This window comes from Eschrichtius robustus, chromosome 10, assembly GCF_028021215.1.
Source record: "Eschrichtius robustus isolate mEscRob2 chromosome 10, mEscRob2.pri, whole genome shotgun sequence".
Taxonomy (NCBI): Eukaryota; Metazoa; Chordata; class Mammalia; order Artiodactyla; family Eschrichtiidae; genus Eschrichtius; species Eschrichtius robustus.
The window spans coordinates 19,824,279-19,839,310 of NC_090833.1; the positions used below are offsets into that span (position 1 = coordinate 19,824,279).

At 51.7% G+C, this 15,032-nt stretch overlaps 1 protein-coding gene across 2 annotated transcripts in view; it reads left to right on the forward strand.

The window, feature by feature from the left end:
- Nucleotides 1–15,032, forward strand: part of AKNA (AT-hook transcription factor) — a 51,680-nt gene that overhangs the window by 30,567 nt on the left and 6,081 nt on the right. The window contains exons 8-19 of one of the 2 annotated variants that reach the window (XM_068553485.1): nucleotides 1,019–1,146; nucleotides 1,618–1,825; nucleotides 3,115–3,269; nucleotides 3,370–3,549; nucleotides 4,388–4,634; nucleotides 5,525–5,631; nucleotides 6,263–6,474; nucleotides 8,316–8,478; nucleotides 11,467–11,649; nucleotides 12,311–12,426; nucleotides 13,088–13,234; nucleotides 14,700–14,795. In XM_068553485.1, the coding sequence (XP_068409586.1) occupies nucleotides 1,019–1,146; nucleotides 1,618–1,825; nucleotides 3,115–3,269; nucleotides 3,370–3,549; nucleotides 4,388–4,634; nucleotides 5,525–5,631; nucleotides 6,263–6,474; nucleotides 8,316–8,478; nucleotides 11,467–11,649; nucleotides 12,311–12,426; nucleotides 13,088–13,234; nucleotides 14,700–14,795 (1,942 nt within the window). The remainder of the gene's footprint in view (nucleotides 1–1,018; nucleotides 1,147–1,617; nucleotides 1,826–3,114; nucleotides 3,270–3,369; nucleotides 3,550–4,387; nucleotides 4,635–5,524; nucleotides 5,632–6,262; nucleotides 6,475–8,315; nucleotides 8,479–11,466; nucleotides 11,650–12,310; nucleotides 12,427–13,087; nucleotides 13,235–14,699; nucleotides 14,796–15,032) is intronic. The other variant, XM_068553486.1, reaches the window with a different exon arrangement.

The window sequence follows — 15,032 nt, forward strand, 5'->3', positions numbered from 1 at the left end:
TACAAAATGTGATATGGATTGTATTATCTCACTGAGTGGATGATCAAGGACCTTGAAAATCAAAACCATTCTTTTTCTTCCCCCATCTCCTGATTCCCCCATATGCAGGGAGATTGAGAGCTGTTGGAAGATAAAGCTTGACTGGGGGCTAGACTGTAGGTTGTCCTTGGCCTCAGTCTATCGTCAGCATAGGATGAGTGAGATGAGGATGATAAAAAGCCAGGGATAATGAGCCCACCTCCCATAGTTTTAACCTCCCATGAGTTAGCTACTGTCATGTTTACTGTGGGGACCTAGCATAATCGTTGGGACCATGAGCTCTGGAGCTAGAGGGCCTGGGTTCATATCCCGACTCTACAACTTGCTCACTCACTGTGTGACCTTCACTGACTTAAGTAATCTCTCTGTGCCGTAGTTTCATCCTGTTTAAATAAAGATGATAAATTACCCCTCTCATTAGGGTTATGTTGAGGATTAAATGAATAATGCAAAGGGCTTTAGACAGAGCCTCAATGCTCCATAAATGTTAGTTATCATTATCAACAGTATGATGGTGATGATAATACCATCTGTTGTGATAGTCTATAAGGATTTGGGAAAAGAATGACTAATGTTCCAAAATCTACTGTTTTGAGAATCGAGGATGAGGATCTAAGGTCTCTCAAGTACTAGGTCCTTATGGGGATACAGTGATAGCATATTTGACGCTATGACCATCATGGAACATTGGGTTCTTGTAGGTCTACCCAGGAAGGACTGGTACCCTCTGGGGCCGGTGCCAGTGCTCTAAGCCGTGCCTCTGCCATACCAATCTGATGGCAGGGAGATTGACCAGAGCGAGCAGGCTCCAGAGGGTACCAACCCCAGCCTTCCAGATATTCCGGGGCCCGGAGGCCTCCACAGTCCCAGAGTCCCATGCCCCTCCGCTCCCCCAAAGAGCTGTCTCGTCCACTGTGTCTGCAAGGATGGAGCCCACGGGGGCTGGGCACTCAAGTCTTCCTGGCCTGTCTGGTTTCAGGTCTTCCAGCAGCTAAAGGCTGCCCACGCGGCCCTGGAGGAGGAGTATCTAAAGGCCTGCAGGGAGCAGCACGTGGCCCAGCAGCTTGCCGGCTCCACGGGGACGCCCGGGAGATTTGATCCCGGCAGGTACATGCTGGGGAGAGAGGCCTCCAAGGACAGATGGGTCAGGCCCTGGGTTCCCACCAGGAGGGGGACAGTTTGTCCTCATAATTCACACACTAGGGGAACAGGGAGAAATCCTATCCCAATTAACAACATGTCCAGATGGGGGATACTTGAAGGCTGAGATTTGTGTCCTTTTTGAACTCCCTTCAATGAGAAGTGACCTTGGAGATAAGAGTTAAAGCCCCTCATTGGACAATGGGGAAACTGAGGCCAGAGGGGGAAGGGATTTACTCAAGCTCCTGCAGCCAGATGGAGGCAGAAGGGGACTCAGGCTGAGGCCTCCTTATTCCCAGTGGCGTCCACTTTCACCTTGTTGATTTTGCTCTCCACATAATCTAAATTATGATGTCAGATGCACTCTCCATGGGCACCTCTGGGGCCTCTGCTCTGAAGCACAGCCTCCCAGACCTGCCTGATGTTTCCTCGTTCCAGGGAGCTGGAGGCAGAGATATTCCAGCTGGGAGTTCGCCTGGATGAGCTGAAGGGCCACATAGACCAGAGCCAGCAGGAGCCTGAGCCAGCCGGGTCAGACTCGGCTCTGGACAGCTCCCCAGCCATGCCCTCCCCCAACCAGCCAACGGGCCTGCCCTCTCCTTTGGAGCAAGCCCCCACGCCAGCCATCCAGACCCTCTGCCCTGAGGTACCTATTTGCCCAGCCGTATTGGACTGTTCCTTCATTCACCGTTTTCTCCATTCATTAACTTCTTCATGACATATCTGAGAAGTTTGTACCATATGCCAAGACTCATGACACATGGTGGGAATTCAGTAGAAAACAACTGAAATAATAGGTGACCTGTACCCTCCTGGAGTTTTCTGTCTAGTTGAACTAGTTACCCAGTTACTTAACTATAATTTTGATCAGTGCTCTGAAGGAGAATTATGAGGTTCTACGAGAGTAGATAACAGGGTAACATATCTGAGTTTAGGGGGTCAGAGAAACTTTCCTTGAGGAAGTAATGTTTAAATGAGATCTGAGGGTGAGTAGGAATTACTAGGTGCAGAAAAGCCATCTGGCAGGAAAAACAGCCTGTGCAAAGGCCCTGTGGTTAGAGTATGGACCCTGAGGGGGGCAGTTGTCTAAGAGGCAGGGGAGACAGGCAGGGGAGGGGAGGAGGCTGGGGAGGCAGGCAGGGGCCTCAGGATGTAGGTGTGTGGGTCACATCAAGGGGATGGTCTTAAACTCTGCTGGGTTTTTCAGCAGGAGAAGATACCAGAGGATTTGCAGGTAGGTCAGAAGCGGGGAGGTGGCGGGGCAGATGGAGAGACATGCATGGACTTGAGAGAGGTTTGGAAGGTACATTTGACTGGACGTGGATTGGTGATGAGAGGAAAGGAGCAAACGATGACCTCCAGGCTTCTAGCTTTTAGTCCTGGGTGGATCTGGGGACTATTCACAGAGGTGGCGACACTAGAGAAGGGCTGTACATGGAAGGGGCCTTGTAGTATTCTCTCTAGCCCACGTCACAACCCAATGAGAGACAATCATCTCGAGTGCGTCATCTTGAGGGCCTCCGCTGCTCCCATGGTGAAGGTGTTTTGAGGGGCTGGGTGTCCATGTTGGAATGGAAATCTGGGTTCAAACCTAGGCTCTGCCCCTCACTTCTGTGTGACTTTAGGCAAATCATTTGAGCCCCAGTTACCTGTCTGTGAAATGGGTTGTAATAACCTAGGTACTGGTGGGATTGTTGTGAAGTGATGTCTGTACAGTGCCTGGCACGTAGCAGGGGCTCAATCAATGGCAGTCAGTATCAAAGATCACATGATCCAGTCCCTACTTTTGCACACATGAAAGGATGATGATAGGTTAGTGAACCTAACCTATTTCTTACTCTTTGGCACCCAGCATGAGCCTGGCATAAGGTGGGTCCTTAAAAAGTGGTCTTAGGTGTCTGCTGAATCTCTGCCCCTCCTCCTTTCTGGCCCCAGCTCGACGCCATCAACATTGGCCCCCACCCATTGCACGTGAACTTGGATCTGAGCGCTGCCAGCAATGAAGCAGAGGACAGGCCGCTGGGCCTCCCGACCCCGCTCAGGCACAAGGAGCTGCGGGTGGAGCAGGATTTCCACGGCCTCCTAGAGCGGTGAGTGCCCACCAGCAGTGAGGCCAGGGTGGTGGGTCCAGTGGTGGGATCTTGCTGGCCCTGCTGGGCAGAAGTCACTCTCCTCTGTGTTCTTCTGCAGGTACCTCAGTGTGAAGTCTCTCCCAGAAGCCCTGAGGCTGGAGGAGGAGGAGGGGAAGGGGCAGGGCCACACCCTGGAAGTTGAGGGGCCGGCTTCAGCTCCAGGAAAAGCAGCGGCCACCAGGCTCCCCACCAGACAGCCCCCAGCACAGGCTGAGAGAAGTCACGGGGGCCCCCTCGAGTATGTCAGTGAGCCTTCCCCGCTTGTCCCGCGCCAGCTCAGAAACCGCAGGGGTGGAAATTGTCATAGTGAGCTAGACAGCCCCTTACAGTTTAGAAACGGCCTTCCTGACATGTAGCTCAGTGTCTCTCTAAAACGTGCAACATATACCATTGATAGCGTTTGAAATGATTTTGGGTGTTGTGGGACGAGGTTTCTGGTAGGACAGATGCAGCATTAAATAACATTACTCTCCTTCTCAGTCTCAGACATTCCATGTACATCAAGGAGAAATCTCAGTTAGGACTATTATGTCTTCAGTGCCTCTCTTGATCTTCCTTTAAAAAGAAAGAGAGAGAGAAAACAAGCAGGCCCCAGGCCCAGAGCCTTCACTAAGCAACAGGATCTATCTAGACTATGATAATATTGTTTTCATGTTCCTTGTATTTATTTGCAAAGTTAGTTTCTATTTGTAACACGAAATACTGGTCTTCTGTTTATAACAGTGACATAAAGTCTTTTTGAGTAGATTGACGTTGAAATGGCTGGAAGAGCGAAGATGGAAGGCAATTCCAGAAGCCTGGGAAAGGATGCTTTAGCGCATCTCTTTCCACACTATTTCTGCTGCAGTGTATAGGGTGGGTTTTGTAGGCATCCCCATTTTACAGTTGAGAAAAGTGAGGTTCAGAGAGGGGAGGTGCCTTGCCCAAGGTCACACAGTGAGAGGGTGGCAGAACCAGGGTGGGCACACAGGGGTTCCTGACTCCAGAGCTTGTGCCCTAGACTGTGTGGCTACCGGGACAGGGCTGCCCAGCCCATGCCAGGGCTCAGGGCCAGTGTGCCTCTCCTTCCCTGCCAGGGAAACCGTGGAGCAGATGGCGTCTGTGAAGCCAGCAGACTTCCACGCATCCGTGGCCAGAGACAGGCACCTGCAGGGCCTGGACAAAGCTGAGGCAGCTCCTTCAGGCCCAAGCAGGCCCCCCCCAACTCAGGGCACCAAGTCTGCGGAGTCCCACCAGAGCAGTCTGACCAGCCTAGAGGGAAGTGGCATCTCTGAGCGCCTTCCACCGAAGTCTCTGTGCCAAGCTGGCGGGCCGCACCTGGAGGTATGCGTCTGCACGGGGCATGGGCTCAGAGCCTCAGGGCCATTCCCTGCATCTCCTGGAGCCTCCTGCCTCCACGCCTTTGCTCAGAATGCATGCTGCTGCCGCCCCTGCCACTCACAATCCTGCCCAACATTCAGGGCTTATGCCGTAGCTCCCCACACCCCCGTCCCTCTGCCAGGAGCTCCTCTTTCTCCTCTGAGAGCTTGTGATTTGCAGGAATCACAAATCACTGTGGAAATGTGACTTATGTGATGGATCCTCCCATAGAAAAACACATACGTATGCATGTGTACACACACACTCACTCACACACACACACACACACACACACACACCTGTAGTCCTAATGAGCCCATGGTAAGCAGTCTGTACTCGACCATGAACTCATTGAGGGCAGGCACCCGTGTCTCTCTGTTGGCCATGTTTGCACCTTGCATTAGATGCAGTGTGTCGGAGGTGTGCAATTTGATCAAGTTTATTTTCCCAATTCATCAGGCCCGGGCATTTCTGCAGTCAGGTAGGACCATGGTGTTCCAGGCCCAGCCCGGAAGCCGTGTGGACATGAGAATCCCATTCCCGCCACGGGACGTTTCTCCTCCTCTTTCTAGTCTCAACTCAGGATATCTCTCAGTATCTCTCCCAAGGGCCCTGGCTCCCACTCCTCAGGGAAGCGGGACTTGCTCAGGGTCTTCTCGGGGCGTGGAGTCCCTGAGGTTGGCTGGGTGCTCGTGCTGCAGGACCCTCACACCCTGGGCCCGGCTGTTGGGAGCTGGGCCAGCCTGCCTGTCTGTGAGCCTCTGGAATGTAAGGCCCAGGCCAGGACTTGGGAAGGGTTTCCCAGTGTGCCTCAAGCACATTTCTCAGATTTAAAGGGACACTGTTTCTTTCAGGAGCCCTGGATGGCATCCCCCGAGACAGACAGTGGCTTTGTGGGCTCAGAAACCAGCAGAGTGTCGCCCCTCACTCAGACCCCAGAGCACCGGCTCTGCCAGATCAGGTATCCTCGGGACCCCATCAGTGTCATACACCTGAGATAGCCTGAGAATCAAAGTGCCTGTGAGCTCAGAACAGGGACAGATGGCCTGGGTGTTCTCAGAGCCCACACTTCATCCCCCCAAGGATGGTTCATTTCCCTCATCTTATTGATAGAGGGGAACTAAGGTTCAGAAAGGGAAAGCGACTTGCCCAGTGTCACTCCGCCAATCATCGACAGGCTAGGGAATAAATATTTGTTGAGCAAATGGATGATGAAATGGTGAATGGATAAGGTCTGTAGGGAGGGTGACATGACAGAGCCACCAGATAGAGTGATAGTCTCCAAAGCTGGATGCAGGCCCCTCGGGCTACCCAGGGCTGCCTGGGAAGGAAGGATTACAAATTTTATTTCTTTGTATATTATCTAAAAACTAAGTTGAGCTTTACAATTTTGTGTGAGTAGGCAGATGTACAGTTCTGCGGTTTATAAAGAAAATGCATGTATGATGGGGGTGCATCCTCAGAAATACTGTACTGCCAGGGGTGCCAAGTCCCAAAGGTCAGGAGGTCACGGTTTAGCATGTGGAGGGTCTCGGCGGCTGTGGCCTCCTTCTGTGTGACCTCAACGTGTCTCTCCCTCCATGGTCTCCCAGCACCCGAGGGACATTAGCCCAGTCTTTCACTCCGTCTGTGCCCCGAGATGCAACCTCCCACCGCCAGACCAGGGGTCTTCCGGTACCCAGAAGAGCCTCTGAGCCCATCATACCCAGGAGCCGAGCCCAGAGGCCCCCACCTGGCCAGGACAGTCCTCTCGGGCAGAGGGCACCCAGCTTCTGCCTGGAGCGGGCACTGGCGGCTGAGATGGGTGAGTGGATGCATCTGGGTTGGCCAGAACCTGGGGGTGGCTGGATTGCATGGGTTAAAAAAAATCAAATCAATAAGAAAAGTTGCATTACCCTTTAGATGCAAAATATCTTACAGGTTCATTGTAGGAAAATTTGAAATTGCAGCTAAGATGGACAAAAGGGAACAAAAGAAAAAATAATAAGCTAAAAACCATCACTGCTGACATTTTGGTGTAGAACCTGTGAGCTGTTTTCTTTGTCAATGTGTGTGTGTTTATTTACAAATACTTAAAACGGAAATGGGATATTATACATGAATGTTTAATAACCTCCTTTTTTTTTTTTTTTTTTTTTTTTTGGCTGCATCGGCTCTTAGTTGCAGCACACAGCGTCTTCGTTGCGGCGTAGGCTTCTCTCTAGTTGTGACGTGCGGGTTTTCTCTCTCTAGTTGCGGCGCCCGGGTTCCAGAGCGCGTGAGCTCTGTAGTTTGCAGCATGCGGGCTGTATCATTGAGGCGCACGAACTCAGTAGTTGTGGCGCGCAGGCTTAGTTGCCCTGTGGCATGTGAGATCTTAGTTCCCCGACCAGGGCTCGAACCCACGTCCCTGCACTGGAAGGTGGATTCTTTACCACTGGACCACCAGGGAAGTCCCAATAACCTCCTTTTTTTCACTAAACACCGTGTCATGAACACTGTGTCTATAAAATCCGTGATTTCATTTTTTACCTTTAAAAAATGCATGTGAACTTCTTATTGAAATAAAACATACAGGAAAGAATATAAATTGATGAATTTTCCCGAAGTGACCACAGACCAAGAAACTCAACACGATTAGAAGCCCAGACCCCCCTCAAGCCCTCCCCAGTCACTCCCACACCTCCCAAAGGTAACCACTGTTCTCAGATTAGCTTTGCCTCTTAAGGTTCACCATTTAAAATTTTTAAATTAAACTTTAGTTAAAAGTTTAATTAATTAAAGAGTCACATGCAGTTGTAGGAAATAATACACAGAGATCCTTCCCCCAGTTTCTCCCAATAATAATATCTTGCAAAACCATAGAGCAATGTCACAACCAGATATTGACATGGATTCAGTCAAGACACAGAACATTTCCACCGTCTCAGGGTCCCTCATGTTGCCCTTTTATAGACACAATCACCCCCTCCTTAACTCCTGGTAACCACTAATCTGTTCTCCACTTCTGTAATTTTGTCATTTCAAGAATGTTATAGAAATGGAATCGTATAATATGTAGCCTTTTGGGATTGGCTTCTTTTTCACTCAGCATACTTTTCTGGAGATTCATCTAGATTGTTCCATGAATCAATAGTTTGTTCCTTTATATATTGCTGATTAGTCTTCCAAGGGCTCACTGTTTTAATGCGTGGGCCAGATGAGTGGTTTGTAACCTCTGGTCACCCATCCCTTTGAGAGGCTAGTTAAAGTTTTGAATGCTCCCCCAAGAAACATGCACACAGGCAAAGGTGTGACTAATTTCAGAGGGAGGTGGAGGCTCCGAAGCCAGTCCCAGAGCAACCTGGTGATGCACAGGGTCTGGGGGCCCTCGTGGAGGAGCAGGGGGCTCTTTGCAGGGGGAAGGCCCTGGAGACTTAGATCTGATGCCGAAATGGTGGATGGCGGAGGGAAATCTGGTTATAAACAGCTCCGCAGGCCCGCTTTGCTCCCAGCAAAAACCACACCTTCTTCCTGTTTTGAGGGTCATCGACCTCAAGAGGAGCTTCATTCGTGACCTCAGCCGGGCCCCATCTCGTCACCCCCACCACCCTTCCACCCGCACAGGTTCTCACTTCAAGGGTCCTCTCTGTGTGAACTCACTCTGGCCCCTTTCTGCCTCCCTAGTGGTCCCTGGCTCAGAGTTCAAGGGGCGAAAGCAGCTTTCTGAGCAGCTCCCGCACGGCGCGACAATCAGCCCACCCCCGACCCTGGCCCCTGCAGCAGCCGCTCCACCCCATGGGCCCGCAGAGACCACCTCCACCTTCCTCCGCACCAGGACGGGGCGAGAGTAAGTTGCATACTTGGGCGCCGCGGATTCAAGCTCATCATAGAGACAGGAGGGTGGTGCCCACGGGAAGCACGGGCTTTCTAGGGTCTCCATCCAGTGGCGGCTGTGCTGAGGCCAGACGGACCCAGGCATCTTGCCTCCCAGCTCAGGGCTGCTCCTGTGGGACGTCATTGATCTAGATTCTGAGGACACTTCTCCAGCCGGTGGGAAATGACCTAGAGGTTCACCTTGCTGGTGCTAAGACCCCTCTGCCTGTCTCCCAACATTTCCCTTCCAAGACAGGTCTGCACTTCCCAGGGGTGTGTTTTCTGCAGTTTACACATTCATTGTATGAAATGGGAAGGGACAGTTTTTTCAATTTTTTCTTTTTAATCCAAGTGCAGTTTTTCTACTGAGAAAGTTTTCTCCTCGCTTCATTAAACAGAAATGGGAAAAGAGGTTAGTCAGTCCTCTTACTTCTCTTCTGAGTAGCTTTTGGCCAATAATCAATCACAGGCCTTTGTTGGGTTGGGGTGTTGGCTTCCAGGCCTGAGTTTAGTAAGTTCACTCCTGCAGTCTCCTCTGATATCTGCAAGGGAATGAGAGGCTTATTTACCTACAGTATGCCAGCCCCTGGGAATACAATAGTGGGCAAGACAGTCCTTGAGCTTGTAAGGCTCACCATCTTGTAGGATGGACCAAGAAGCAGGTGGTTGCACCCCCAGTGTGATGGCACAGGGCTGAAGGACTGTGGGAGCACAGAGAAGGGGCATCTACCCCAGTCAGAGGCTTCAGGGAGGGCTTCCGGGAGGAAGTGGTATCTCAGCTGAGACCGGAAGGAAGAGAGAGGGCAGAATATCCCAGCAGAGGGAACAACATGTGCAAAGGCCTAGAGGTGAGAGAGTGCCTGCCACCTTTTAGGCACCAAATGCTTACTATAGCCAGATCCTCAAGTATGAGGTGGGGTGTTAAACAACAAAAGCAGAGAGGAAGACAGGGAGACCTGGGGGAGATCTCAGAGGGCCTCAAACACACTTGGTTAGAAGTTTGGATGATGGCTCTGCTCAGAAAAGGTGCTCACTGAATATTCATGAATGTAGAAAGTCTCATCTAAGGACAATGAGGGAGGCTTTAAGCCAGGGAGAGGTGTGGTTGGGTTTACGGTTTAGGAAGAATTCTCTGACCACTGTGAGGGTGAGAATAGAGGCCAGGGGATTGCTGAGAAGGCTGCCGCACCCAAGAGAGAGGTTATGGGGCCAGCGGGGAGGGAAGGAAGGTGCATTTGAAAAGAGATAATTAGCCTTTGGGCCCACAGGACTTGGGAGTTGGTTAACTTCTGGGGTGTTCAGGGAAAGAGAAAGGTTTAGAATGACTCAGATTGCTGGCTGGCCAACCAGTTGGATGCTGATGCGGAGGTGGGGAACCTAGGAAGGGGGAGTAAAACTGCAGGGAAAGATGACTTTTAAGTGCCAGCTGGCACTCAGTCACTAAAGGATTAGGTCAGGAAGACCGAGATCCTGATAGAAACAAGCCAGAGAGGACAAGTGATGCCTAAGGGGGTATTCCAAACCCCAGGCTCTCGTTCAGCGGCCTTTGGCCTGGACAGGGAGCCAGAGCCGCCCCAGTCCTGCACCCAGCACGGGGCCTCAGCCCTGCCTTTCGTGGGTTAACTGGTGACCGGAGTTATCACTCTCCTGCAGCCGCCACCCTCATGGTTTGCCTTGGAAACCCCAACAAGCGTTGCCCTGGGAATTGCCAGGGGAACCAACTGCCCTTAGACGCACACAGCGCCAGGCCATAGCCAGAGAGAGGTCTCCCGCCTCCTCCGTGCACCCATCGGAGAGCTGATGTCTGCTGAAGGTGGCACCAGGAGACACTCCCCCAAGAGTCCAGGGGCCACCAGGCGAGAACTAACCCTGAGGGGAGCCCTCAGCCCGGACGCTGGTCCGAACAGTAGATGTAGAGCCTGCATCAGCCTGGAGGACGGCCGTGCCCAGCCCGGACCCTGATGCCCCGTGTGTAGGGGGGTTTGTGTGTAGCAGTGTCTGGGTGGAGTTGGCTGCTGCAGTGCCAGCGACACCCTCAGAATGAGACCCTAGAGATTCAGGGACCGATCGGGGAGAAATGCAAACAGGATTCACTCCCAAGATGCTAGTGGCTCATGAGATACCTCGCCAGTCACAGGTTGCGCTGTGTTTGGGGGCTTCTCCAGGATGACAGCAGCCTTGCATGTGGCACCCCTGCAGCTTCCAGCCTGCTCACGTTCAGTTGGTGACGGGAAGCACCGTGTGTCTCTTTGTCCCTTCTCCACACACACACCTTTACTCTGCTCCCTCTTGGAGCCTGGAGGCCAGCTCAGTGACATTCTCTGAGCATCTATGAGGCCTCAGGGGTTGTGAGATGGGCAAGCCCGCTCCTTGCCTGCCAGGGGCTCACTGTCTGGTTGGGGAGACAGATAAACAAGCATCTTCCGCCAGGAGCAGGGAGCTGGGCTTGAACAACGTAGGAAACGTTTGGGGGAACCCAGGAGGGAGTGCTGAGCAAGGGCGGGAAGGAACCAGGCCTGCACAGATAGTTAGGGTTTCTACAGACTGAGGTTGGGGAAGGGGAGGGCAGCCCGGGGGCTGAGGCAGGTCAGAATTGAAATTTTAACGTGCACCTTGAGACAATGCCCTCTCTACTCTGCATCCTCATCTCTATCTTGAGAATTGGTCACCTGTGTTTCAGAATAGTTACTCAGAGGCCCTGCATGCTAGGTTGGGTAAACCTCAAAGAAGGTTCTGCTTTGCTCACCAAATGTGCAGGGAGGGACATGAACTCAGAGGGGTGTCACGATATGTAGCAAGAAAAGCGGACACACGGGGAAGTTCGAGAATCCACTGACAGCAGAGTTGGACGGTGCCTGCTGGAAAAGAACAAAGACCCGACATCCAGGCAGCACTCTGGCGGCGGCTGCAGCTATGTTCACTGTGCATCTGTTCTTTCTCCTGTCCCACCCCCCGACCCCAGCCAGGCCATCCGTGAGCTGCAAGAAGAGGTATCCCGGCTCCGTCTCCGGCTGGAGGACAGCCTGCACCAGCACCCCCAGGGCAGCCCGAAGCGCCCAGCGTCCAACTTCGACCACCCCGCCCGGGCCCGGGCCCGGGACCAGCCAGCTGATTCCTCAGCCACTTGGGGCTCCCATTATGGCAGGTGGGTGAACCCCAAACTCCCGCCCCTGTGCCCTGGTGGGAGCTGCAGAAGGTAGAGTTGGCCGACCTCTGGCTCTCCCCAGACATGTGGACTCAGGCACAACCACACCCCTCTCTCGCTTATTCACTCATTCATTCACTCTTACATTTTTTTTTTACCATGTGATATTTGATACATAGAAGAATATATTAAACATATGTGTTAATAATAAAGCATGATACAGTGCATATCCCTGAACTCACCACCCAAGTGAAGAGCTAGAACATTTTCAGGACGCTCACCCTCTCACCCACTCACTCAGCAGCTATTCACTTATGATGACTTATAAAATCATCTTCAACTAACTAACTTCCGAGTATTTCTATTGGAGGGCACTACGTTAACGTTTTTTAATGGACGTTGTCTCATCAGTCCTTCCAACCACCCTCTGAAGTCATTGCTCCTATTATCCCCATTTGACAGATGAGGAAACTGAGGGGCAGAGAGGCTCAAAGCCATTTTCTATGAGTCTGACTCCAGAGTCTTTGGTTTTGACTTTCGTATTCTCCTCTTTCCTTATGTTATAATCTTTTCTCTGGGTTGAGCTTCTCACTGATCATCTTTAAAGGCTGCATGAAACCTCATCCAGTGACGTCATCTCTCTCTCTCTCCCTTTTGCTAGTAAATCCACAGAGAGATTGTCTGGTGAGCCTGGGGGTGCAGAGCAAGCAGTCCCCGCAGGAAGGAGGCAAGCCAGGTCCTCCTTGGTGCCTCGGGAGGTGCCTCGATTGTCCCTGAGTAAGTGACCACCCGCCTGGACTGATTTTTGGAGGCCACAGTCTGGGCATGCTGGCTAAGTGGTCAGGGACCACAGCAACAGCCCTAGAGGAAACTTGGAGAAGGTTTCGTGTGTCTTTTTTAGGTAGTTGTAGTGCTCTGAAATACCATGTACTTCTAATGACAGCAACAGTATGCTATGCACGTACTATGAGCTGCGGTTTCCGTAAGGGCTTTGTGTATGTGTATCATCTTGCTTAATCTTCACTGCAAGATGGGTCGTATTATCTACGTTCTGCAGATCAGGACACCAAAGCCCGGAAGCACAAGGGACTTGCCTGAAGGAATATGGCTCTGGAATCGGTGGCCCCAGCTCACTCCTTTCTAGCTGTGTGGCCTTGGCCAGGTTGTTTACCTGCCCTGCGCAGTTAAACGGACAGCTAACAGTGCAGTGATAATAGCGTCCGCTCCCGGTGTTGCCGTGAGGGTACTTGACATGAAGCACGCCAAGCACTTAGCACAAGGTCAGGGATCCGGATGTGTCAGCTGTGATTACTAAGGGGCAGAGCTGGGTTTAAAATCTAAGCCTGCCCCAGAGCCTGAACTCGTGATCTACCCACTCCCTAAACTATGTGACCCCCCCCCACCCCCTCCCCCTCTGATGCCCCTCTTTCCACCTCAGGTTCCGAATCCGAGCCAACCTCCCCCAGGCTGTTCTCTGAGAGGGGCAAGACCACCGAGGACAATCCACAGGCAGCTTGGGATAGAAGGAGAGGAGTGGGTAGCACCTGTCGGCCAGAGAGGGTCACCTTCCGGGGTCAATACACAGGTGGGCCAGGAGGGGGCGCTGGGTGGGCATGGTCCCCAGGGTGGTCTCTGTCCTGAGAAGGCTCTTCCATTTAGCCAGTGGGCCATTGAAATACTATCATTTTTTTATGAGTTGTGTGATACAAAAACATCAGGGAGTATTGTCTCTTTGAATCTGGGTGCGTTTGTTTATTCACTCAGCAAACAGTTTCTGAGACCTCTCCTTTGTCGGGGCCCATGCTTGGTTCTGGGGAAGCCCATTCAGCTGGTCATTCATGAAGCGGTTTAGGGAGAGCTTGATGTTTGCAGGACCTGGGTGACAAGGTGAACACGGAATCCCTCCTGGACTGCCTTTATGTTCTGATTCCCCAGGGGGCCCCGTGTCTCACGGACTGGGTACCCGGCACATAGTAAGGCTTGAGGTGACACATAGTAGGATTTCAGAGTGCTTAACATTAAAACAAATACGGATACGGTTCCTACTTTCATGAATCTGACTGCATAGCAGAGAAGACCAGTAACAAATAAGCAATTATAGTAAATGTGTGAATTATAGTAAGTAAATTATAGACGTGGCTCTCACCCATACCTCACTGGGAGGGAGGGCTGTTAACCTCAGATACGGAAGGCTGAGTGATGCAGAGAAGGCAGGAAATGAGATAAATGTCTCCCAACAGAGCAGATAGAAGCCGAGGGTTAGAAGTGAAAGCAGCAGCGAGTCCAGGGGCCCCAGTGCAACACACACACAGAGTATAAAGTGGGGACCCTGCACGGCAGAGGAGACAGAAAAAGTAATTAATCAGGCAACATTCTGAAGGTCTTATTTGAGACTCAGGGATGGACGAGGCAGAGGATGGCAGGGCTGGGTGCAGACCCAAGACCCAACCTTCTGATAACCTTGAGCACTTGACATCTGCCAGGCACGGGGCAGGATACCTCACAGATATGACCCCATTCAGTCCTCGCAACAAGCCTATGAAACCCACAGTATGACTATCCCTATTTTCCAGCTGCTTGGAGCACAGAGAAAACACCACTGACTCCATGCCCAAGCCATTCTAATCCTAACCAGCAAGCCGGGGTATGGGGATGTAGCATCACACTTTGTCATTGCTTATCATGTCTTCCTGGCCTGCTTTCCAATCCTGACTGAGCCTGCGTTTGTTGGTTGCTTCTGTATATCAAGAACTAGGCAGCTGGTCCCTAAATAGGATCTGAGATGAGACAGGAGTCTGGAGAGAGCTTACAATAAACAGACAAATAAATGTGTTTTTATGTAAATGTGTATATGTACATGCACACTTATATAGCTACATATTTATGCACATATATCACGTGTGTGCACGTGTGTGTGTGTGCATGAGAAAAAGATTGAGAGGGAGACTGTTAAACCATTTGGAGGAAGAGGAGAGATATCCTTATTCTAAATCGTCCCCAATTCTGCATCCACGCCCCGCTGACACTGACTGTTCTGGTTTCTTCCCCAGGCCAGGAGTATCATGTTCTGACCCCCAAGACTGTCCCAAGAGGCAGTGGCCCAGTCTCCTGTCCCCACTGCCGACCCGCTAGGACAGAGGATCCAGGTAGGGGATGGTACCTGGAGAAGCGGCCAAGGCTATGAGGCTGCAGCTTCTTGCCTGTGGCCTTGGGGGTGCAGTTGGGCCAGACATGGGCCACCCTGAGCTCTGCGCGGGTCAAGATACAGACAAGGGAAAGAGATTTTTTTTCTGGTCTTTTTAGCCCTCCCAGGGAGTCCTGCCCTCACATCTATTCCTCCAGGTGCTTTGCCTGAAGCCACTCTCCTTCACCTTGACATAGAG